This window comes from Aphanomyces astaci (genome assembly GCF_000520075.1).
Source record: "Aphanomyces astaci strain APO3 unplaced genomic scaffold supercont1.88, whole genome shotgun sequence".
NCBI lineage: Eukaryota > Oomycota > Saprolegniomycetes > Saprolegniales > Verrucalvaceae > Aphanomyces > Aphanomyces astaci.
The window spans coordinates 164,456-188,136 of record NW_009798351.1 but is presented as its reverse complement, the minus strand read 5'-3'; the positions used below and the strand labels follow the sequence as shown (position 1 = coordinate 188,136).

At 52.7% G+C, this 23,681-nt stretch overlaps 9 protein-coding genes across 13 annotated transcripts; 3 read left to right on the top strand and 6 right to left on the bottom strand.

Annotated features, from left to right (window-relative positions):
* Nucleotides 1-341: 341 nt before the first annotated feature.
* H257_16590 lies at nt 342-2,143 on the bottom strand. 2 transcript variants are annotated; one of them, XM_009845079.1, is made up of 8 exons: nt 1,882-2,143; nt 1,659-1,837; nt 1,560-1,610; nt 1,405-1,506; nt 1,296-1,347; nt 1,082-1,225; nt 908-976; nt 342-723 (listed from the first exon to the last, which is right to left on the bottom strand). In XM_009845079.1, the coding sequence occupies exons 1-8, from the start codon at nt 2,125-2,127 to the stop codon at nt 388-390; spliced, it is 1,179 nt and encodes a 392-aa protein (XP_009843381.1). In that variant the 5' UTR covers nt 2,128-2,143; the 3' UTR covers nt 342-387. The 2 variants fall into 2 exon arrangements, with proteins under 2 accessions (XP_009843381.1, XP_009843380.1); XM_009845078.1 differs by lacking the exon at nt 342-723 and having other exon boundaries at nt 845-976.
* Nucleotides 2,144-2,898: 755 nt separating this feature from the next.
* Nucleotides 2,899-5,723, top strand: H257_16589 (hypothetical protein). Its single transcript, XM_009845077.1, has 6 exons — nt 2,899-3,469; nt 3,525-3,646; nt 3,689-3,930; nt 4,017-4,162; nt 4,821-4,938; nt 5,006-5,723. The coding sequence occupies exons 1-6, from the start codon at nt 2,964-2,966 to the stop codon at nt 5,645-5,647; spliced, it is 1,776 nt and encodes a 591-aa protein (XP_009843379.1). The 5' UTR covers nt 2,899-2,963; the 3' UTR covers nt 5,648-5,723.
* A 168-nt stretch (nt 5,724-5,891) lies between these two features.
* H257_16588 (hypothetical protein) lies at nt 5,892-11,271 on the bottom strand. 3 transcript variants are annotated; one of them, XM_009845076.1, is made up of 11 exons: nt 11,200-11,271; nt 10,977-11,145; nt 10,003-10,902; nt 9,551-9,662; nt 9,176-9,499; nt 8,166-8,462; nt 7,902-8,114; nt 7,560-7,844; nt 6,920-7,033; nt 6,684-6,845; nt 5,892-6,640 (listed from the first exon to the last, which is right to left on the bottom strand). In XM_009845076.1, exons 1-11 carry the CDS (start codon nt 11,213-11,215, stop codon nt 5,912-5,914), a joined length of 3,321 nt encoding a protein of 1,106 aa, XP_009843378.1. In that variant the 5' UTR covers nt 11,216-11,271; the 3' UTR covers nt 5,892-5,911. The 3 variants fall into 3 exon arrangements, with proteins under 3 accessions (XP_009843378.1, XP_009843376.1, XP_009843377.1); XM_009845074.1 differs by having other exon boundaries at nt 5,892-6,845; XM_009845075.1 differs by lacking the exons at nt 5,892-6,640; nt 6,684-6,845; nt 6,920-7,033 and having other exon boundaries at nt 7,517-7,844.
* Nucleotides 11,272-11,603: 332 nt separating this feature from the next.
* H257_16587 (hypothetical protein) lies at nt 11,604-12,999 on the bottom strand. Its single transcript, XM_009845073.1, has one exon. The coding sequence runs from the start codon at nt 12,941-12,943 to the stop codon at nt 11,729-11,731; it is 1,215 nt and encodes a 404-aa protein (XP_009843375.1). The 5' UTR covers nt 12,944-12,999; the 3' UTR covers nt 11,604-11,728.
* Nucleotides 13,000-13,692: 693 nt separating this feature from the next.
* Nucleotides 13,693-18,000, top strand: H257_16586 (hypothetical protein). The gene has a single exon (XM_009845072.1). It carries the CDS (start codon nt 13,723-13,725, stop codon nt 16,267-16,269), a length of 2,547 nt encoding a protein of 848 aa, XP_009843374.1. The 5' UTR covers nt 13,693-13,722; the 3' UTR covers nt 16,270-18,000.
* On the bottom strand, nt 13,693-18,014 carry H257_16585 (hypothetical protein). Its single transcript, XM_009845071.1, has 2 exons — nt 17,895-18,014; nt 13,693-17,840 (listed from the first exon to the last, which is right to left on the bottom strand). Exons 1-2 carry the CDS (start codon nt 17,982-17,984, stop codon nt 16,476-16,478), a joined length of 1,455 nt encoding a protein of 484 aa, XP_009843373.1. The 5' UTR covers nt 17,985-18,014; the 3' UTR covers nt 13,693-16,475.
* H257_16584 lies at nt 17,998-19,450 on the bottom strand. Of its 2 annotated transcripts, XM_009845070.1 has the most exons (9): nt 19,295-19,450; nt 19,163-19,248; nt 19,071-19,116; nt 18,979-19,018; nt 18,852-18,921; nt 18,662-18,792; nt 18,512-18,592; nt 18,281-18,452; nt 17,998-18,228 (listed from the first exon to the last, which is right to left on the bottom strand). In XM_009845070.1, the coding sequence occupies exons 1-9, from the start codon at nt 19,386-19,388 to the stop codon at nt 18,046-18,048; spliced, it is 903 nt and encodes a 300-aa protein (XP_009843372.1). In that variant the 5' UTR covers nt 19,389-19,450; the 3' UTR covers nt 17,998-18,045. The 2 variants fall into 2 exon arrangements, with proteins under 2 accessions (XP_009843372.1, XP_009843371.1); XM_009845069.1 differs by having other exon boundaries at nt 17,998-18,452.
* A 287-nt stretch (nt 19,451-19,737) lies between these two features.
* H257_16583 (hypothetical protein) lies at nt 19,738-21,154 on the top strand (the record flags this gene model as incomplete). The annotated part of the gene is made up of 1 exon (XM_009845068.1): nt 19,738-21,154. One exon carries the CDS (start codon nt 19,738-19,740, stop codon nt 21,112-21,114), a length of 1,377 nt encoding a protein of 458 aa, XP_009843370.1. The 3' UTR covers nt 21,115-21,154.
* Nucleotides 21,155-22,001: 847 nt separating this feature from the next.
* Nucleotides 22,002-23,652, bottom strand: H257_16582 (hypothetical protein; the record flags this gene model as incomplete). The annotated part of the gene is made up of 3 exons (XM_009845067.1): nt 22,002-22,984; nt 23,029-23,131; nt 23,264-23,652. The coding sequence occupies 3 exons, from the start codon at nt 23,650-23,652 to the stop codon at nt 22,052-22,054; spliced, it is 1,425 nt and encodes a 474-aa protein (XP_009843369.1). The 3' UTR covers nt 22,002-22,051.
* Between the last annotated feature and the right edge of the window lie 29 nt (nt 23,653-23,681).

Below are 23,681 nucleotides of genomic sequence, written 5' to 3'. Positions count from 1 at the left end.
TACCCCTGCCTTCTTACTAGACGCTTAATATCTAGTATCCAAGACCCTCGTACGCCTTGTCTTCAAGTACATACATATATAGTGCATTTCACCCAAATTTGGACCTGCGAGTCATTTCACCAAATAGTATTTGAACCCATTGAAGCTTGTACAAACTGTAGTATACAACGATTAGTATATATATGTGGTTTTCCCAATGGGCCGAATCAAACGTTTGGATTGGCAGAAATTCGACAAGACGTGATTTCATTGGCTTAGGGGATCTATAATTATTATGACATTCGATTCTGCTGAGGGTTCCAGTTTCGAATCAATTTGACAATAGTACTACTACTATTCAATTCACAATCCATTCAATCCGTGGGTCCACCACTTGCATTAGTATTTTTATTCCGACTCGGGCTGGTGTCGGTCTTTGGCGGCGTTGGCTGGCATTTCAATCACGATTTTACCCGTGACGTGGCCTGCTTCGAGCAGTTCCATGGCCTCCAGCGCCTGTGCGAACGGAAATACCTTGTCGATCACAGGGCGTACCAGTCCATCTTGGCAGTACGTCGCCACCTCTCGCAGCATCCGTCCATCCGGTGACACCAGCACGTACGCGTACTCGACCGACCGCGCGCGGGCCTTGGCCTTCATGGAGTAGCTCAAGCAGCCCAGGACGATCCCCAGGCAGCACGATGGCCGGCCGTGCAGTTCGTCCTCCAAGTCTCCCATTGCTTCCTGATAAATAAATAAATAAATATATATGAATATTTACATTTATATATATATGAATATTTACATTTATATATATATGAATATTTACATTTATATATATATGAATATTTACATTTATATATATATATATGATAGATATTTACATTTATATATATATATATATGATAGATATCGAGTATTCACGGACCGGAGGAGGGGTATCTGCGATGGACGCGACGATGCCGCCGCTTTTGACGCACTCGACGCACTTTTTGGCCTAGAACACAATAATTATTTGATCTAGACATGTATATATATATATATATATATATATATATTTATAGATATATATAGATATATATAGATATATAGCATGACCAACCTCGCTAGTGCAATCCATGGCGCAGTCGTAGTCTGTTAATTCTTTCTCGAAGTGACTGTCCGAGTAGTCGACAATGATGTCAGCACCCAGCCTTGTCAATATATGGTCCTTTTGCTGGAGGGCCGTGGTAGCAATTTGACCTGCCTGTATAAATCACATAGTAATAAATAAATAAATACCCCAGTGAATCGTACCAAAGATAATTCTAGTATACCTTAAATACATTCTTCGCCAGTTGCAGCGCAAACGTGCCCACGCCGCCAGACCTAGTGAATATTTGAAATATATATTATATATTTCCAAGAATCATCGTACGTACGTACCCGCCAGTTAGAAGGAAGCTTTGACCTGGCTTCAAATTCAAGCGACGGAGCGTCTGCATCGCCACAAGCGCAGAGATCGGCACGGCGGCAGCTTGGATGAAGCTACATGATGCATCAGACACCACCAAGAGTCGGGTAATGGAGAGATGGATGACCTCAGATTCTTGGGCTTGAGGGCCGCGGCTCGCTCGGGCACGGCGGCAAACCTAAACATGGGGTCAAGTCGTGATTAATGCGATGACGGACAGACGTACTCGGCCAGGGTCCCGATTCTGTCGTGCGGAACACAAGCAAACACTTCGTCGCCCACGTGAAAGTTCTTGACGCTTGTCCCGCAAAGGACGACGACGCCAGCCATGTCGTATCCGACAATGTTGGGCCATTTCGATTCCAGTATGAGTTTGAACGCTCCTTCGCGACGCTTGTAGTCGATCTATGGACGCGTCAGAAACGAATATGACATGCGATACATCGTACTGGGTTGATGGATGCGGCGTGAACGCGGACAAGGATGTCGTCAGGGGCGACGAGAGTGGCACGAGGCAGCTGACCGATCTGAACCACAGAAGGTTTGCCGTACTTGGTATAATAGCAAGCCTGCATCATCGGGGGGGATGACTCGTCCTCGGATTCATCATCTGACCGATACGTGTGCCGCATCTCCACGCGGCCCTTCTCCATCGCCACTGCCGACGGGACGGCGGCGGATTGTTGCAAAGCCATCTTTGTTGTGGGTTATAAAAAGAAAACCTCAAAATGTCCCAATTTTATCCAATCAAACACCTTCAAACCCATCTGGGATTCGAAAAACCCCATCCTCACGTTTCATTGGCTGAAATTCAGACATATCCGAAGGAAACGCGTTGGAGGCGGCATCACTGCCTGTTGAATGTGTCGGCTCCCCGAAGTTATGGTGGTTCGACGACTGAGTTGGCTGGCTGGGGCCATGGACGAAGTGGTAGTTTGAGCCCTTGCGGTATTCCGGCGCTGGTAGTATGTTTCGCCGGTGGTGTTGGTTATCTCGACGGCTGGTGTCGCTCGTGGAATGCGATGAAGACTGTGTAGGCATGTTCATGCGGCCATCGCGCGACAAGTCGGCTATATTCCAAGCAGCTACGTGGGTTGGCGTGGTTCCATGCATCTGTGCATTCTCGCACAGAAACACTGTTCTCGCCAGCCAGCAAATCCAACCATTGGTTCACTCGCCTTTCACAAGTCAACTAATTCGATGCAATGAACGACTGCCCACCTTATGCGTTGACATCATTCTCACGCATTCTCAACACAGTAAAGCTAGAGAGTAAGCTCGTGCTAGTGCGCAATGAACCCGCCGCCCGCATGTCATTCGTGGGCCGTGTGACCCTTGGGCTTTTCGTGTGTATCTTTGGCATATTGGGTAGAAATATTGCATTTCACAGGTTCGATGGGCGGTGCGGAGTAAAGAATAAAGTGTCACAGGATTGCAATTTCATTCGCTGGAAGTTACAAAACCTCGGGCAATCCAACTTGCGTTGGGTGGGTTCAAGGGCAGCATTGGTGATCTTGTGCAGTGCGAGAACATGAGGCAGGCCAAGGAGCGCAGAGCGTACTCCCAGAGCCCTCCGCGAGGATCGCCCACGAGCGGGGAAGGCCGCATCTCCCTTCGCGTGGACCAGCCCGTAGAAGGATGCGAGGTGACCACACATGCGTTCTACCGATCCAGCGATGGCGACATCGACGACGACGACTTCCGGCTGAAATTCAGCTGGTCCAAGTCCCACTCAAAGCGGTGCTGTGCGAACAAGCAGTGCGCTCGGATAGGCAATGGCGAAGGCAACGTCGTTCTTCTCATGGCCACGGTGGATTGCGCCGTGTGCCTCCGGCAGGGCCTCTCCAGCGACAGCGCTCGCTTTTGCACGCTGGAATGTTTTCGAAGCGCGTGGAGCACACATCGTCAAATACATACCAACGGCACGACGAAACTGCGCATCCGCGGCGCCGACGACCTCGACCGACACAAGTCCGTGGTCCAAGAAGCGCCGGTGCGCCCCACCACTGAACGATGGAGTGTCCTTCAAGCCGCCAAGTAAGCACATATCTTGTTCATCATGTTCGTCGATCGCTGATCAAAGTCGTTGTAGGACGTACACACCGTCCACCGCAGACGTCGGCCACATCCTTCGAGTCGAATGCACGCCGCTGTTCCGCACGGGCGAAGAATGCGGCCCGCCCAAGTACATGGAGACCAACATCGTCCTCCCATGTATGTACATCCATCCTTATTCCTTGCCTCATGCGCGACTAGTTCCGCCGATGGCGCCGACGCGGCAGATGGTGCCAGCGATCGGCAAAGACGAGCGGCTGACGGCGGCGCGGCTGCGCATCCACGGCGGCTTTCGCATCTTGTCGTACAATGTCTTGGCAGAGATCTACGCCACGCGACAGATGTACCCGTACTGCCCGATGTGGGCACTGAACTGGTCGTTTCGGAAGCAGTTGCTCCAGCGCGAACTGCAACTGTACAACGCCGACATTTTGTGCTTGCAGGTAGGTATAATATATATGTACTCACACTATATTTGTTCTCGTCTAACACTATATTTGTTCTAATGTGGGTATATGGATTGATATAGGAAGTCCAAGCGGACCACTACAAGAACCACTTTCTGCCCATGATGACAGCATGGGGGTACGAAGGCATGTTTCAGAAGAAGACGCGGGAAAGCATGGGGCTGGAAGGCAAGGTGGACGGATGTGCCATGTTTTACCGATCGTCGCGGTAATATATATCAAAATGGTTTATATATATTATGATTCCAATATCTCTCGTTGTGTTTGTATTGTCGATTTGATACAAATTTGGGGAGGGGGTGCAATCGAATCGCGCCGACCAAACCGATCCACAATCGATCTGATTGGTTGAATTTCATTTAGAAGGTTTTGATTGGCTAATAAGTTTTAGCTCTTCTGAAGTAGCCAATCAAATCGATTTAAATTCCAACGAGAAACCACGCCACAACACGAAATTTCACTCGAAAGCACAATACAGGGGTGTTGTTTTATTACATCTATTATTTTAATATAATACGATTCGATTCCAATATCTCTCATTTTGTTTTGTATCATGGTGTGCTTCTATATATATTCTACAATCTCTTGTTGTATTTGTCCAGGGATGTGTTTTTATTATATTTATTATTTTAATACGATTCGATTCGAATATCTTTCATCTTGTTTGTCAAAATGGGTAGGTTTTGTATTATGTACTAGTAGTATGCAGTATTTACTGTATGCTTCGATTCTACTATCTCACGATTTGATTGTAGTACAATGGTGTATGCTTTTATCGATATATTACATATGAATCGATTCAACTAGTGCTCAGCTTGTTTGACAAACTTATATATATATATATATATATGATATGCTATGGTTAGATTCTACCTCAAAGAACAGTACGCGGTCGAATTCAACGAAGCCGCGACCGACTTTATTGCGTCCATGTGGTCCAACTTTGAACTCGCGTATCCGTCTGCTTCCAACCAAGAACGAGAGGTTCGCCCTATATCTATATATCTATATATATATAATATATATATATATATCCAACTCGAACAATTAGACGTTTCAAGCGAGCATGGCGCGGGTCCGGCAACGCCTCGTCCGTGATAACATTGCCCAGATCGTCATACTCGACGTGGTGGCAACCGAGCCGCGCAAGGCGGCGACGTGCATCAGCATCGCGAACGTGCATATATTTTCCAACCCAGAGTTCCCAGACGTCAAGCTGTGGCAGACGCACACGCTATTGGACCAGATGGACCACCTCTGCCACTCACGGCGGCTGCCGGTGATCGTGTGCGGCGACTTCAACAGCGAGCCATCCAGCGCCGTGTACAGCTTGTTAAGCCAGAATCACGTGCGCAGTGACCACCCTGACCTCAAGAACCTGGCAGAAGTGCTCCACTTGAGCAAGCTGACCCACCCCATGACGCTGCAGAGCGCGTACGCGGCCGTGTTTGGGAGCGAGCCGGCGTACACCAACTACACGGGCAGCTGGGTCGGCGTCGTGGATTACATTTGGTTCAGCGCCGACTCGCTCGTGGCGGCCGCGGGGCTCGAGGTGCATCCGCCGCATGTGCTCCGAGCCTACGCCCGGACGTGTCTGCCCAACTGCCAGTACATTAGCGACCACGTACCGATTTGCATTGACTTTAGTTTCAAGACACCCAATACGTACACTAGTACTGGGGGACGGTACTAATAAAACTACAGGGGGATGTAGTAGTAGGTAGTTAGTAGAAAGATATAACAATCACCAATGGTAATAATAACAACAATGCTATTATTATAATACAACGATATTCAACGACAGCACGTACACTAGTACAGGGGGATGTAGTAGTAGTAGTAGGTAGTTAGTAGTAGAAAGATATAGGGGGATGTAGTAGTAGTAGTAGTAGGTAGTTAGTAGGTAGTAGTAGAAAGAATATAACAATAATGACCAATGGTAATAACAATGGAAGTATTATGATGGATTATATACTTGAACGCTATTCTCATCATCTGCAACAACGACCCCGTCGGTCTGTCGATGGTGTCGCCGCCGTCGACCTAGTGCAATTCCCGGTCCATTGTTGGTTCGTTTTCGAGATCCGTTTAGTATAGGCGCGGCGTTGGACGGTGCGTTCGATGCTGTCGAGGCTGCTAGCACATGGCACATACACTGCATGTGGCCACACGTGGTGCACATACCGGCGGCGGCAGGGTCATCGCGCAAGTCGGAGCGATCCAACTGCATGGCCAGACTGCCAGCGTTGACAATCTTGCGACACTCGGCGACCACGGCGTCCGCCACGGCCACTACATGCAGGTTGCTGCTGCCTTTCAATGCTTCCATTTTGGTGGCGTGTGTATGGGCGTTGTGCTGTCGGACTCGCTCGTCTGACTCACGACGGCTGGCCATTCGTCCAGCATACGAGAGAGATGTCGACGGAGGGGGGGCTTTGGACCGAGCCAAGGCAGCGGCCTCCCGGAGGACGAGGTTCGATCGGTTCGTGCGGACTTTCCACCGCAGCCGTTGCCGTCGGACGCTTTGTTTGGCGTGGTCAAGGTACTGCGAGGACGCCCGGTGCAGCTCTAGGCGCCTGTAGTCTTCTATGAGACTGGTTTCCTGCAGCAAACTCTCGTCCACATCCCGCTCCAAGTCTTCGTATTCAGCGTCGAGCGTCGCAATCTCGGCGTCATATTCTCGAATCTAGTGCAATAATCCATCAGCTAAATCGACGACACGAACCGACCTGCTGCTTTTTGCTCTGGATTTCTTCGGCGCTGAGCAACATGGAGAAGTGAATGACGAGTTTTTCTGTTTCAAACGCGGTTTGCCAGCCTCGGGCAATATCTTGGCCAGTCATATTGGACAGTTCCTTGTCCAACACTGGCACACGCAGCTCCCAGTCCAACTAGAACGAATCAACCAATCAATTCATCCAGATTCAAACGCTGTCGCAGAGATTCGTTCTTGTATCTGTAGTACCCGCATTTGCTTGAGGTCGTGGATCTGTTGCAACGACTTCTTTCTGTGCTTGGTCATGTACGCAATGTCGCCCATAGTGTCGGCCATATCAAACTGCACCATTTCCAAGTTGTCCTATCGATCAAACCAACACCAGCAACTTTAAGAGCACTGGTAGTGTTTGTTATATTGTTGTGATTAAACTGGAGAAGGATATCTACATGGAATTCACAAGAATCGGCACAAGGATGTAGCCAATCCGAATTGCAGGAAACCCTCATCAACTTCAAATTAGTGTTTGACTTTAATTAGTGTGATACCAATCCTCCCACAACACCTCTTTGACATACAAACTTTAGTACAAACAGCCATCGATCGATGATAGGTTTGGTGCGATTCACTGTCAGCACACAAAAGTCCAACGTTAGTAAAAGGACAATGTGCTTTCGAGTGACATTTCATTGTGGTTTCTCGTTGGAATTGAAATCGATTTGATTGGCTACCTCAGATAAGCTCAAAATTATTAGCCAATCAAAACCCATTTCTCAATGAAATTCAACCAATCAGATCGATTGTGGATCGGTTTGGTCGGCGCGATTCGATTGTCCCCAAATTTGTATCAAATCGACAATATATGACTGGTCATTTCTCTTCTACACACCTTGAGCGCCGTGAATTTACGCGCGTACACCTCAATCGCCATGAGTTCCCGCATCGATTGAATGGTCTTGCGGTTGAAATAGCTCCGCCACGCAGACTGCACCACCACCGCCGCTTGGCCGTGGCGACCTCGTTGCTTAGCTCGTTCTGCCTCAACTCGGAGGCGGGCAAAGTAGCTTCGGACCAAGCACTGCACCGTCAACGCTGCGTGGCTCTTGATGCGGTCGATCGAGGCGCGCCATACGGTCCGCTCGCCGGCTTCTTTTTGTTTTTGCCGCCAAAAGTGCTAAGTACACACGAGTCAGTCGTGTGTGTCAGGTGGTCGTGGTGGTCGTCGTCGTACCTGCAGCACACTCGCGGCCTCGACTTGATCCCGAAACTCCTCGAGATGTTTCCGCACCACAAAGCCGCGGTACACCCGCTGGATGGTCCGGGCGGCAGGGACTACCACCGTCCGCACCCGAATCTTGCGTACCTCCCGCTTGTACACTTGTCGGGCAAGGTACCCGCGCCCCGCGGCCCCAATCCGCGACGCCATGCGGTTCTCGAACCGCACCTACACGCAGCAAACTCATCACGACCATAAAGCCATATCATATCACTTGACCTGGCACACAAATGCCCACCGACGCCGCGCCTTGTACTTGCGGAATGTGTCTTGGATAACCAGCGCCGCGACTAGTTGCTTGCGTCGTTGCTTGGCCACTAGACGACCCAAATACCCCCGAGCCACCCGCTCAATTTGTATCGCCGCGGGTCTTTGAATCTTGTCGACAAAGTGTTGATGTTGAAGGCGTTGGCACTGCTTTCGTCCGACGTGGCCTCGATACACTCGCTGGATCAACTTGACGGCGGGAACGACCACCGTGCGCTTGTATTTAGCATGTCGATACATCGCAGCTCTCTACCATAGTATGATGATCTACTTTACTTTTCACATGGATACATACATATATGCTAGTAGTCCAAGAAAGAACGGGAAGGATATGATGATTCTGATATACGAACGACCTTTGCTTTACTTATGTGTTTATATTCTAAAACTGGAGAAGCGACATGGAGAATGAATGTATCGACACAAACAGAAGAATTTAGCCAATCAGATGGCAGGAAACCACCCACATCAACGTCAAATTAGTGTGTGACTTGAATTAGTATGATACACAACCACAGAAGAATGAATCGGCAGAGGATTTAGCCAATCAGATGGCAGGAAACCACCCACATCAACGTCGAATTAGTGTGTGACGTCAATTAGTATGATACACAACCAAATGTATTACAGAAGAAAGAATCGACAGAAGGATTTAGCCAATCAGATGGCAGGAAACCACCTACATCAACGCCAAATTAGTGTGTGACTTCAATTAGTGTGATACACAACCAAATGTATTACAGAAGAAAGAATCGGCAGAAGAATTTAGCCAATCAGATGGCAGGAAACTACCCACATCAACGTCAAATTAGTGTTTGACTTGAATTCGTATGATACGAATCACACCCTTTTACAACCAAATCATTCAGTACTACAAAGAAGAATCGACAAAGAAGAATCGATAGATTTGGCGAAAATCAGCGCAAAAGTCATCCAAATTTTGGGTAAAAGTAAGGCCATACCTGTCGCCCCATGAGACCCCGCGCCACGCGTTGGATTTGAATCGCACTGGCGACATGGAAACGTATCCAGAAGACCCACTTGCGCGCCTGGAAGCCCCGAAACACCCGCTGCATGTGCACCGCGCCCGCGGTCTTGCGATTCCGCAGCGATTTCGTGCGTTCTCGAGACGTATATGACCGAAACACGGCTTGAATGTGTGTGGACGCAAGCGACATGACGACGAACAGCTCCTGGACAAACACCCGAGCCACGTACCCGCGGTACACTCTTTGGATGGTCAGCGCATGGCGATGAGAGGCCAAGAGACGGCGGAGCGTCCGTGCCTAATATTGAGCTTAGCAATATATGCATGTATCAGGTACGAGTGTCCAGACCACGCAGTGGATGCGATACACGCGCTGCAGCATCATGGCCGCCGTGGAGCACTCGTGTTTGCGCTTGATAAACTTTTGGAGCATGGTCGCTTCCGAGTTGTGCTCGAGGTGGCTATCCAGCCAGCACATTATGATGGTTCAACTCGATATAGTCGAAATTGGAGACTTATATCGAATGACCAGCATCACCACATCGCAGGCAGACAATCGATACATCGACCAATCCAAACCCGCAACACGAATCAAGTGGCCAATCAAATCCACCCATTCCACATCGAATGAGTGTGTGAAAATGACATTTGAGTGACACTGGACGATTTTTTTACGTACAAAAGTTAGTATGTACAACGATCGATCGATAGATTTCAAGATATCAAGCGCAAAAGTCAACCCAATTTGGGGTTAAAGGACCATAAATGTCCAATATATATATATATATATATCATGCGTACGAGGACAGAGCGTCAAATGTGGCGGATGCGCGCTGGGCGCGTTGATCGGCGGCGATCATGGCTTTGAGTTCGATGGGCAGGCCGTGGTAGAAATGGGGCAGTTTGGATGACGTCGGCGGTGGTTGGTGTTTGGTCACGACCAAGCGCGTCACGTCCTTGGCTGTCGTCTTGGCCGTCGCCGGTACCCCGAGTGCGCGGTCGAGGCCATGGGACAGCCCCATGCGCTCGGTGAGGGGCAAGCTGTCCACGGTGGTGTGCACGGGGCGAAACTGGTGCAAAGTCTTGAGCACGAGCACCACATCGCAGGCCAAGTGTCGCAGGTGCGGCAGCCGGCGCACGCACGCCCCGACGGTCCCGAACTTCTTCATGCTGGACGGCGGTTGGTGGTGGTGGACGGTCGTTTCGGGTTCCGTGGGGGGAGGGGGGGGATGCCCGGAAGTGTGTGGAGGAGGATGCGCCAACGCGAGAAGTACTTCCAGCACCATATGCAAGCGCTCGGCGTGTGGTTTCCGCTGGAACGCATCCGACACGACGGTGATCTGGAGGCGGCAGTTCCAGCACGGCGGCAACGGATCCGTGGGGTCATTGGTGACGGACACGGGGTTGGACTGATCGCGGACTTTCCACGCGGCGTCGCATGCCAAGTTGGCCGCGCGTTCCGTCTCAAACGTGCCAATCACCACGGGCTTCAAGTTGGGGAACACGTCGACTGTCGTGGGCGAGTCTGGAAAGAGGGAGCGGGTGCTAGTTTGCGCGCGGTCGACCACTGCTTTGCGCCATGGGATGTCGTACATACACACGAGCCACTTCTTCGACGCCACGGACGTCGTCTTGTCGAGTTTGACGCTCTTGAACCAGTACCGGGCCGACCCAAGGAGTCGTCGTTGTAAGAGCTGGCAACTGCAGCCCATTATCAGCTTCAGGATGCCGCATCGACTTGGTTTAAGACAGACGAAGATGATTCCATGAACTACCTGATATTTTCCACGCGCGTGAATGCCGGCTGCAACAACGACGCCGTCAGCGCTGCTTCGATGCGCTTGGCGTAGACGTCCATGGGGTCTTCGCGCGAAGTGTCCTTCGCTGACGGAGTAGTGTTGCTGGCATGGTTTTGGCTGACGGACCGCCTCTGTGTTCCCCTTCCTATGTACACCCTCCTCGTTCGTTCAACTCATGCTCACGTCCCTCTGTCCTTACGTGAACCAGGCTTCATCGTCGCCGCGGTCGTGCCATCGATGTATCGCGCGTTTCGCCGTTTCAGCCCTTTCCCGGCATCCGGATAATAGTTATTCGGAAAAGGCAACGGATCATCATTCTCATTTTTGAACCGCCGATTGTTATGCCAGCGTGCGTGCATGTGATCACGTCGCGGGCCACTTCGAAGCATCGACGTATACGTATAGTACGTGGCCACTTTATGGTTGGGTTCACAGCCAGGTGCAGTGTATCGCATGTAGTAGTACTCGAGGAATCCATGTTGAACGCAAGTGTGTTCACAGTTCATGGGGTGAGGAGCTGAAGCACAACACCACCAACCACAATCAATCAATGCAAGCAAGATCAGAGTACAGTCACATGGCACTACTTCAAACACGTGTAGCCTTATATATACATCTTGATTTCGTTTCAACTACAGCACTAGTGACTGACGGGGCAATAGCCGCCGCCGAATCTCATATTCACCAAAGCCTCAAACCATTTCGCCACTCACATATGTCGTTTTGTATTAGCATTCGCCATGATAGCGGAGTGGGTACTGCGGTTGCGTCGAGTAGTCTGTGGACGAGTCGGACGGGGTCGTGGGTTGGGGGTGCTGCTGCCTCCAGTACTGGTACATGTCGCCGACAGTATCCTCTTCTTGCGGGAAGAACGCCACGTCCGTGTAATGGTCCGAGTTTCGAGGCACGCTGTACTGGCGACTATTCGAATGAACATGATGATGGGATACATCGTCTCGCGGCAGTTCTTGGGGGTAATAGTATTCCGACGCCGACAGTCGCGGGTGCAGGACGAAGTCGACGTCTGCATGATGGTGGTACTGACGAGGGGACAATTCAAATATGGCTGGCGACTGGTGGTGGTAGGGGTGGCGGTTAAGTGCGTAGTCGACTCCGTCTTCACATGACAGACGCGCCACTCCTCCATGCTGGTGCGAGCTAAAGCTGAGCTTGGGTAGCGAATGCAGATGCGAGTCGTGCCGAACATGATGATTGGGGCGGTAGCTGCTCACGGACCTTGGCAACGAGCTAGTGGCAAACGTCGCACGATGTAGTTCCATTTCGAGTCGGCGCATCCGCCTTCGTGTGATGCAGCACCACAGGACAATCCCCAGCACGAGAAGAGCCGCGCCGACACCGACGCCGACATACATCGCAGTGTGGGAGGCGGCGGACGATTCTGCTTGAACTTGGCCTGTGATGGTGATGGTTGTAAAGAGCGCGATGTCTAGCCGGTTGGACGTGATCACGGCGGTTGGCAGGGTCGTGGTGGCAAAGACGATGTACGTCCCAGGCGTCGATGGCAACTCCACGACGCTGGAAAACGAAGCCGACTTTTGCTGGAACGACTGGGCAAAGATGGGCGACGACAGGGGCTTGGCGGCGCCGCGGAAGGGCCGGCAATTCTCCTCCGCGTCGGCCTGGCAGTAGAACAGTTGGGACGTCGTGACGTTCTGTGTGATGGGATTGAGAGCAAACGCAGCCCAAGATGAAGACGCCGACGGGTCCAGCATCAGTAGTGCCCATGAGATCGTTGGTTTGGCGCCGGTAGCGTACGTTCGATTCACGTTCAGGGACACCCACACAGGACACGTGTAGCCGTTCCCTGTGCCCAGGACCCCGAAGGACGCCACATCCACCTGCGCGGCTGTCGTGGACGCATTGGATGCCCAGCAGTATGTCGTCGCGCCGTCCGCTAAGACACCACCGCCGACGACTGTCATCGAGTGTCGGTAATGGACGGGATGTTCCCTCTACTTCTGCTTCGGATGCAAATCAGTTAATCGAAATGTACCGTATTTGACATCTTGACCACGAATAGTACAGTACCGATTATATCGTGCACGATATAAAACATTCGGATAAATTCGAAACGATTGCAGCTGGTCCACTGATTCCGCATATGTAAGAACTAGCAATGCATACAAGTTTTAGTAAAGATGATACAAAACAGCATATATATTCCAATTGATAGAACTATGACGATATAAATCTGCGAAAATTGTATGCATTTTAGGACGATGTACTGCTCAATCGACATGCGACATTTTGAGTACCAACTAACGTTACAGTACCGTCCAGTACCATTGGTACAGCAGAGTGTAGAGATGCCACTACTGTACAGTACTGTATTTCTCCTGCTCTCACCAGACCTGCATTTATCCTTGTGGTTGAGCTGTGAAGTGTGACGACTATTACTGGAGTCCTTGTAATCCAAGGAATAATGCATAGAAACGACGTCGTCGTCGAATCGTATAGCGCAGCACAAAAACGAACAACTGCAAACCGTTAAAATAATCACAAGGAGAAAACACATTGTACCAGATGGAAGGTGGTCGAGGTATCGCTAAGGAGAAAACACATCCGGTCAAACAACCACTCTGGAAAACACCGTCATTCTCTGTTTGATGCGCGGTTTTGATTGGCCAGGGGATCATTTGAAGTTTGTATTGCATCATTATCCGAATAGTAGCTAAGTAACCGGATTGTTGTACCTTCGACAATGGAGCATGTCCTGCCGGTGACATCGCCGATCCCAAGTCCTCGACGAAGGGCGTACGTGAACAACCCCGTGGCGGCCTCTGATGTGTGGGGATTGACCAAGGACATGAACTGGCCGGCAAGTCGCGGCACTGTCACAGCTCTCCTCCCTGACCTAGTCGCGATGAACTTGGAGTTGTCGGCGTGCGCAGTCACACCTGGACACATTGCGCTCACGTTTCGTTACTCGGACACAGTGTCCAACTACTCCCTCGTGGTTGTGTTGGATGCGATCCCTGAGCAAAAGTTTGACCAGGTGTTCCAGATCGATCTGATCAAGGCGCTGTGCAGTCCGCCGTCGTCCGAGCTCCGATCCAACCACGAAACCTTTCGCTCCGCCAACACGGACATGCTCATCAGTCGCCATGAGAGCCCTGTCACCCACGTCGCGTTCCTTCGCTCACGTGTCGGTCATAACGTCAATCAACCGCAGAAAGTCCATCCCCTGCGTTGCGTCATCACCCGGGAAGACGGTGGCGCATATGTGTGGGAATGGGGTCACGACAAGTTTGACTGGACATACTTGAACAGCTTCAACGTATCCAACGAACCCGACGGCAGCGGCGCACCCTCCCCCCGCATAACCACCATGGACAGCTTCGCCGCCAGCGCTGCGTGCCATGGGCTGGCCTTCCATGACAAAGGGTCGTTGGCGGCATCTTCTTCCAAAGGCGGTGCGGTGGTCGCCCGCCTGGTGAGCTTTGAGACGACGCCGACGCTGGCGAAACATCCGACCCACATCATCGTGGGCTCGGTCGTGCCAATGCTACTTCCCCCTCCATCCTCGGTGCGGTGGATGCAAGGATCGCATGTTGGTCTGTGGATGGTCACGAATGACAACCACATTTACTTGCGCAGCTCGACGTCTCCCATGACTTTGCACACTGCATGGGGCGTATCTCAAAACCCCGCGGATAAAGTCGAAGAAGGTGCTGTGAACTCTGTCACAGAGACACCACCACCTGAGCTCCTTTTTCGATGCATTCACTCGACCACGGGGGCGCTAGTGACTCTACATCCACACACTGGACAAGTGTGGACTTGCCAAGCGCGCGACGGCGGGCTGGTTATCACGCCGTGCGCCTACCGCCTCGCCCTTCCCCAAGACCCGACCGATCACATCCGCCACCTTGCCAGCCACCGCCAGTTTCTGTTTGTATTGACCACCCATGCTTGCATTGTGTATGACGTGCATTCAGGTACAGAGGCGGCGAGAGTCGCGGCCCCCGACGCGGCCGCGTCCTTCTGGACGTCCGGGCCTGGGGGGGCGATGGGTCTCTGGAGCTGGAACGGGCTGTGGCGGCTCACCGTTCCCAGCGCCAAGCAGTACGCGCACTCTGTCGCATGTGACGATGTCACACAGTCTCCCGCCGCAGCGCTGCGCCACCTGCAGGACTTTGGGCCGAATCTTCAGTTTGACCAGGCGGCGATGGCACTTCAAGTGCTGCGGCACCCCCCGACAGCCTCGAAAGCCGCGCACACCGCCGCCAAGCTCGTGTTTGAAGCCGCCGCCGAGAGCCCCGCGTGGCTGCTGGCACTCGTGGCCGACCACGCCATCCCGTCGGCGCTAGAGGCCGACCTCTACAACCTTGTCAACCAACTATCCGTCGCAACAACATCCACCTCCTCTTCCCACCACCTTCGAACGACGCCCCTCAACTTGGAATCAATCGATCACCTTCGGGCGTGGCTCGATGTGCGACAGCGTCGGGCCGCGATCATCCACGACCTGTCGTACTTGACCCCTTCAACGACGACCGCCGCTGTCACATATCCGTCGTCGCTTGCCGCGTCCCAAGAAATCCTGCGCATGTCCGCGCTGCACTTGGCGTCTCTTGTGGCCGCGCTACCCCACGGCCGCAATCTGCTGACTCAACTGGAGAGCGTGCTGCTATTAAATCAACACGACCGGCCCAGTCACGTCCTGTTTCACGACGAGCGTGTGACCGCCGGCGAGAGCCTCCGCCACCCCGCGTACTTTGAATCAGTCGCGCGGCTCACGTTCCAGCACCGTCCCGAGGCGTTTGGCGCGCTCGTCCGCTCGATCGCGTCCGCCTGCCCTCGCGTGTTGACCCTCCGCGGCGTCGTCCGCCTCGTTCGATCACATGCCGATCGGGCCCTCGCCGCCGTCCTCCCCTTGCGCCTCCATCTGCTTGTCCAACCCGCCAGCGTCGACGCCGCCGTGCTAGCCTACACGGACGCCCTCGTCGCATCCCGCGCATACATGGAGGCACTGCAGATGCTTCTGCGCTTCCAGCTGTACGCCCGTGCCAAGCTCATGTTCGCCGAGCTGCCGCCGGCCGTGCAACCGACATGGTTCTGGCACCTCATCGAGCATGTCGTCTGCCACCTCGATGTGTTGCCCATGGACGAACTGGCGGCGGTCGTTGCTTTGAAACCTACCCATATCCCCAATGCAAGTGTACTGGCGGCACTGCATCGCGCGATGCCACCCAAGAAAGTATCGGTTCAGATGCTACGACCTGTGCTGCAGACACTTGTGGCTTGAGAAAACTGCATATTGGTTCATTTCCATGGCTACATGTGATTTCGACTGTAGCCATTCCCTCACAAGCATACAGCAGTGTAATTATGACACATATGTACACCGACATACATGTATGTGTATTTGGGTGCCTACTTTCGAGCCAAGTTGAGTACACTAAAGCGAACTGCTGGTGCTACCGAAGAACCCAGTTCATCGCTTTGGAAACGTTATGGCTTTTTTAGCTGGGGTAGGCTAAAAATGGTCGACAGAATCGACCGCTTGGGCGTGGCGTCGGCAGCGACGGATGGCGGCGGCGGCGGCTGGCGCGCTGGTTTCGGCATCTGGCTGGAGAGGGGGGGGGTGGTGCTGTTGTCCTTGGCCAGAATTTGCTGCCTCATCTTTTGGGCCATGCGATCAAACAGACTCAGCCCCGCTGCTTCGTCGTCGGATGAGTCGTCTGCCGGCTCCCAGTGCTGTTTCGCCGGCTTAGTCGGCTGGACAACCAACGGCGCCATGGCAGCATCGTCCTCACTGCTGTCAAGCGGCGGTTGGTCCGTGGTTGGCTTTTTACTTGGCTTTTTGGTGGATTTCTTCTTGATAGGCAACTGGTCCTTCTTGAGTACTTTTGCGTCTGCTTTGTGCTGCTTGGCTGCAGCTTTCTGATCTGCCTTTAGCTTGCGAGCCGCATCCTTCTTTCGCTGCAGTTCCTGGGCCGCCAGTTGCTTCATCATGCCAGCCTTCTTCTTCTTCTTCTTCTGTGGATCAGCATCCGACATGCCATCAACATCGTCCTTTGCTGGTGGTTCCACATGTTCAAGCCTGGCAACTCCGTTTTTCACTTGCATATCATCTTTAGATGAACCTGCTGCTGCAATGTTTTGCTTTTTCTGCTTTTTGACGACTGAAATTGGTCGCTCGAGCGGTGCCGCCTCGTCGTCGGTCGCCACTTGCAGCTTTTTCCGCTTCTTGGCAGGTTTCGACTGCGTAGTCGAGATGGATGTGTCAGGGGTGGTCGTGGTGGCTTGGTCCGCTGCTTTCGACGGTGCCGCTTTCCGCTGCACTTCTGCCCTTTTCTCATCCGCCTTGCGCTTCATACGTTCGTCTTCTGCGGCTTGCTGTGTTGCAGCGACTTCCCTCTCGACTTGAGCAGCTGCTTTTTCAAGTTGCCGCTGTCGCCGGTCGTCGGCTTCCACGCGGCGAAGGGCGGCGTCGTCGTGCTGTTGTTTCGCAGCCAGTTCTTTAGCAACTCGCAGCTTTTCCTGCTGCTTTTGACGTTTCTTCGCAGCTTCGGCTTCCTCCATTTTGTGCTTCTCCTCGGCCATCTGTTGCACTTCCTTGTCCCGCGCCTCCTGCCTGGCCAGGCGAGCCACCTCGGCTGCATGCTCCCGTTCAGAGCGAAGACGTTCACGCTCGTCTCTCTCCAGTTTCCGCTGTTCAACTAAAGTGCGGTCCAACGACTCGGCCAGCGCTATCGCCGCACGCCCCACCACTCGTCGACGGTGACGCCGCCGATGCTCGTCCAGTGAATGCTGCAGCTCAATGCACTTGAAGTCCAAGGCCACCCTTTCCATGTGGCATTCCAACTCCTGCCTCTACATAGGTGGTGTCAGCATGCACGGGGTGCGTCTTTGCATGCGTATATGTACCTCAATGGCAGCTACATCCGCCGCCAAAGTCTGCGTGCCCATGCTGGCCTCGTGGTTGTTCTGTAAGGAATATCCGGATAATGTGAACATCCGGATAAAATGAACTCGGAAGACGAATCGTGTTTATCTCTCATCCAAAGTGGAGCTGAATCTACGTCGAGGTGGCGGCGAGGAGGTTGAGCACGTTGACGTCTTCGACGAAGAAGTCGGGTCTCTGGAACTCGTCGGCGATCGCGGCTTTCTCTTCGTACGATGTGCATCCGGTCATGACGAGCAGTGTATAGAGACCCCCACGGCGACCAAACTCAATGTCCGTAGACAAGCGATCGCCGACCTAAGCGTAGAGGCCATGTTGGCGTCCAACGTATGCGATCAATCATCTCTACCATGCAGGTGCGCGATGGGTCCAGGGAATGCGTGGACAGGATCGTCTGGAGAAGCGCTTGGTTGGGCTTGCCGATGATCGCGTCCGGCTCGCGACCCACGGCCGTCTGCAACGCCGCCACACACGCGCCACCGCCAGGCAGAATCGCACCATCCGTGGGGTACGTCGGGTCACTAAACCCAGGGAAGGTGTCAGCAACATATATATATATATCGATACGACGAAAACGTACTTGTTGGTCGCGTAGAACTTGCAGCCAGGGTTTTGCAGAATACACGTGGCAGCGTACGACAGCTTGTAATACGAAATGCCTCTACGCACCAACATATGAACCTGCTGCCAAATGGCCACGAATGTCCAATGGCCTCAATAGATTTCCGACCGATCGAGCCCAATCACCACGGCGCCGACGCTCGGGTCGACCTGGAATGGATGCGGCAACGTCGTCTTTCCGTTGTCTTGCAAGCCAAAGTTCTCAAAGCCTTGCGCCGACACTTCCGTCGCCAGCCCCGCCTACACGAAACCACCGTGTCGTGCATGTATTTGAAGAAACAAAATGGATCTTTACGTACTTCGCCAACCACGTACACTTTTCCTTGTACGTTGGTCTTCTTGAGGTAGGCGGCACACGCCGATGCAGATCTTCAATGCATGAGCGAGGGGTAATGAGGGAAGAAGGATATGGCGGTGTGGACGTACGTGACGATGTCGTCGACAACGGCAGGAATGCCTTGACCCGCTACAGACACACAGTATGAGAAGGACGAGAGGTGGAGAAAGAGCTGGGTTACCGAGCTTGGTGACGTAAGTGTCGCGGGACTTGGTCGAGTTGTTGGTCTATACGTCGCTGTGTTGGACATGAAAGGCGGATAAGCATACGTACCACAAAGATTACTTTCTTCCCTCGCGCACGGAGGAGCGCAATGGCTTCCTTGGCACCGACAATGGCGGCGTCACCTCGCCACAACACTGTCGACAGACAAACACTCAGATTCGATATCGAGTCAACGCGCACCTCCATCGCAGTCGAAGAGAAACGCGTCGAGCTGGTTAAGCCACGCATCAAAACTGGTCGAGTTCAGGTGGGGAATTGCGCGGGTGCTGGTCATGATACTGTGTCCACGGCGTCGAAAGGCTGGCAGGAGGTGCTTCTTGACGATGCTGCAAAACATCAAACCCCATAGCCTGAAGCCACGACGATATATCACGACCAAGTATAGCTGGATATACTGCTGAATATTTAGGCATAGTACTTCGAAGTATTTTTTAATCCTGATTTATCATTTTGCTATGACTCTACTCAAATACTCTAAGGTTTGACTCAAATACACTTGTATATTTTATATGATGTCGTCCGCCCTTGTCAGCTTACCTGAAAACACCAATCACATTGCAAGTACATCCGGATGCGACCTTTTGTTCCGGTTGACCTGGAACCATTGAAGCAAGACTACCACCATGCTGCCAACGCTGCAAGTTCGCGAGGATGCTGTGCGAGGCCGCGGACTGTTTGCCACAAGTCCCATCGAGGCAGACACAGTCGTGCTTCGTGATGAACCTATCGCCGTGGCTTCCATGGACGCGCCGAGAATGACGTGTGAGGTATGCAAACGGTTTGTCGGGTCGATCCAGCTCCACCTGCATGTATTAGCCGAACACGTCAAGCCGGCGGTCGAGGAGACCGATCCAGCGAAGCCGTCGTCTGCCATCACACTGCTTCCAACCATGGAGGACGAGCCTTCCTTACCGAACCTCCCATCTCCAGTTGTGCATGCCTACGTCACGCAGTACCCTACTGCCGCCACACCTTCCATCGTGTGCTCACAGACCTGCAGCGACGTCGTACATGCCCAAGCTAAGCACATCTTCGGACCTTCGTTGGTCGAATCCATCGCGGAAGCGGCGTCGCCATGGGTCGACTCGGACCACATGATCCTAGTGGCTGCACTCATGGCCACCGTACTCCATCGCATCTCCCGCCAATCCAAACTAGATTGGGACGATGCTGTTCGCGACATCCTCCACTTGTGTGTGGCTCCTCCAACCACGTCCAAGACCTTCCAGCATGGAAATCTAAAGCAAAGCGCGTTCCGCGCCGTCCTCGCGGCGTTTGAACCCACGACGCCCACTCGATCCCACGACTACTTTAAAGCGCACATGACACTGGACATGTGCCAGCACTTCGTGGCCATCGTCCAAGCCAACGCCGTGGGCGTCCAAGTGCCATCTCCGCTTTCTCGGTACTTCGCCTCTTGTGAAGACAATCCAGCGACCAAACAGACACTCGTGATGCACGCGTCGACATTGGTGGAAGCCGCACTTCAAGTGCTTTGTGAAGATGATCAAGATCATAGCGATGACGACGAAGAACAAGGTAGCAGTGGTGACGAAAGTGCAGGTGACGAAACGACAGACCAGGTCGATGGCTCGGAGGAAGACGGTGAAACGATTCAGTTCGAGTGGTGTCGAGGGGATGTTGCAACTTCGACCAACGGGCCGCTAAGGTTTTCATCCAGCGCCCTGCCCGACCTCGGTGGTCTGGCGCTGTTTCCCCGCTTTTCCATGCTCAACCACTCGTGCGACCCGTCAGGTGCCCTCGCGTACCTTGGAGACTCTCCGCAGATCTCGGTCTTCGCCCTAAAAGCGTTGGCGCCAGGAGATGAGGTCACGATAGCCTACATCGATACCAATATGTCCTTTGAATCACGGCAAGCCGAGCTCCAAGCTCGATATGGGTTTACATGCACATGCAGTCGATGTGCTCTCGACAACATGCACAGGACCAATAAAAAAAATGCCAAGACATCCAAGCCAAAACGACAGCGAGTAGCCTAGCTTGGGCAATACTTTATACTACACCATTTTGCAGTTAAGTTGGACGAATGCCCGATACATTTGGCCGAGTCCAGATATATTTGGTCGTGTCCCCGATATAATTAGACATGCGTCCGCTTAATTTGGCACACGGAGGTCGTGTGCCCGATATAATTAGCCGTGTGCCCAAGTAATTGGCCATCTGCCCGATGAATTGTGTCGTGTGTTCGAGGCTAGCGCGTATCAATTCAAATGGTTAGCATCGACCCCTATATAGCCAATTTCAAGCAGTAGTGCTTTGCTTTATCCCGTTGGCGAACGCTACGGATTTCCAGTCCTCGTCGTTTCAGAACGCTGCGACGACTTTTGCTTCCGGAGAAAGGTATGCGTTTGTAGGGGTCTCGTGACTACAGAGGGGGTTATCTAGTACTTCAATTGACATCATTACTGGTGTTCGCGGGGGTGCAGCTTCGTCCATGCTGTGCGTTCCTTGACGATTTGAATAATGAGCATTCAACATGTTTGAGGAAAGCGCGTCGCGTTACGAACTTCAACTATACTTTATTCAAGTATAAATTTCGAATTCTTGCCTTTGCGCGTGTCCTCCGACTTTCAGCCCCATGATGATTCCACCAAAACTGATTTACACTGTTACACTCAATTAATTATTTGAGTTATTCCAATTTCATCGGGCACACGACACAATTCATCAGGCAGATGGTCAATTACTTGGGCAGATGGCTAATTATATCGGGCACTCCGCCGAATATATCGGGCACACGACCTCGGTGTGCCAAATTAAACGGGCGCATGGCTAATTATATCGGGCACACCACCAAACATATCGCGCGCACGGCCAAATATATCGGGCATTCGTCCAACTTAACTGCAAAATAGTGTAGTACTAGGTTCATAAGTTACAATTCTATTCAATAAATACGTCGGTCGCTATACTTGTCTACGTGAGCCCGAGGTCGACGAGCGAAATCGGATCGTCCTCTATGAGTTGGGCCACTAGCTGCCTCAACTCCTCGTCGTCGGCGTCCCCCGTCAGCTCTGTGAAGCCCCCCCCGCGACTGCTTAGGTCCCCCACCAGTGGCAGCAACACAGACTGCAGACGTTGCCGGGCCTGCCGCTGCGCCCGGGGGTTGTTGATAAGCATAAGTCTGTACACGTCCAAGAGGATGCCGACAACTTCAGTCCCCCCGTCCTCTTCCCCTTTTTCATCTTCGATGCAGTCAGTTTGTTCTTCCCAAGCGGCAGCTGCCTCGAGCTCTCCTTCTTCTTCGCCTTCCCATGTTGTCGTCGTTTCCAAAACATCACTCGTCGTCAAGCCTTTGTCTTCGTCGTCGCTGTTGTTGCTGCCCCCAACTTCCCCGTCGCTGTCGCTCACTTCGTTGGTTTTTATTCGACGCCTCGACTGGGGTTGTTGCGTTGATGGTCCGTCGTCGCGTGGGGTCATCCACTTGGTCGCTAGCACTTGGGCTAAGTCTCGCTGGATGGCGCCAGGCAACAAGTCTACGCAGTCCACAAACGTCCCAGTGGTCTGGCATCGGTAAACCACAAGGTCGTTCCATTGCTGGGCCAATGACGTCAGATCCAACGGCTCGTCTGTTGAGGGAGGATTCCAGTGGGTGGTTGAAAGCGGCTCGCTAGATGGAGCCAGCACCGGAAGAACTTTGTCCGTTGTGGCTGTGCGTTGTGAAGAGTGATCGGACGGGGGGGTCATAGAATGGACAGCTGGAGGCGACTGAATGGGTATCCTGTCGACGTGGAGCCTGTGATCTCGCCAGTCTGCGTGCGGGTCGTGGGTGTCGTAGATGGCATGCAGCAAGGTGTGCACGACTGCGTTGGCCATTCCTGGTGTCAACGGAAGCATCTTGAACATCATCTACGGACCGTGTTAGACAAACTCGAGACGTGTGTGATTCCTACCTCGGAGACGAGGTCCATGGCAATGGCCGTTCTCGTCTTGGTCGACAGCTCGGAAGCCGTGGGGTCCACAAATCGTTCGTACAGCGACTCGACTTGATTGTCACTGCATCACAACACAACCGCTGAGTCAATCGCCGTTCCCAACCAACAAAAACGAGGAATCCGCACACACACACACTTCGCTTCAATATCATCTAAGATCGACAAGCACAGCAATAACGGTGTACTGTACTACCTCGACACTTGGGTTCCGTCATCATCGTCGCTGTGGCTGTCGGTGAGCACCGCCGCCCATTTGTGCAGCGTGGACTGGACAAAGTCATACCCATCTGGCAACGAACCGAGGACAGGTCCAGCTACAAATGGCGTTCCTGTCGCTCTCTCGTCGCCGTCACCCCCTCGTATGGCTTCGTTCAGAATCACAGACGAGGCCGTCGGCACGGGAGCAACTTTGCTAGGGTGTCGCTTGGCGATGGATGCTTCGTGTTGGTGCTGGATGTTGTGTGGTTGAGGCTGGCGGTGGTGGTGCTGCTGCTGCCGTTTGCGGTCCTGGGGCCGCCTTGCAGAAGTCCCGCCGTGGAGTATGGCGTTCTCCACCCGCACATCGGACGTTGCCGCCTCCATGCTCAGACGCTTCGGAGGTTCTAGCGGAG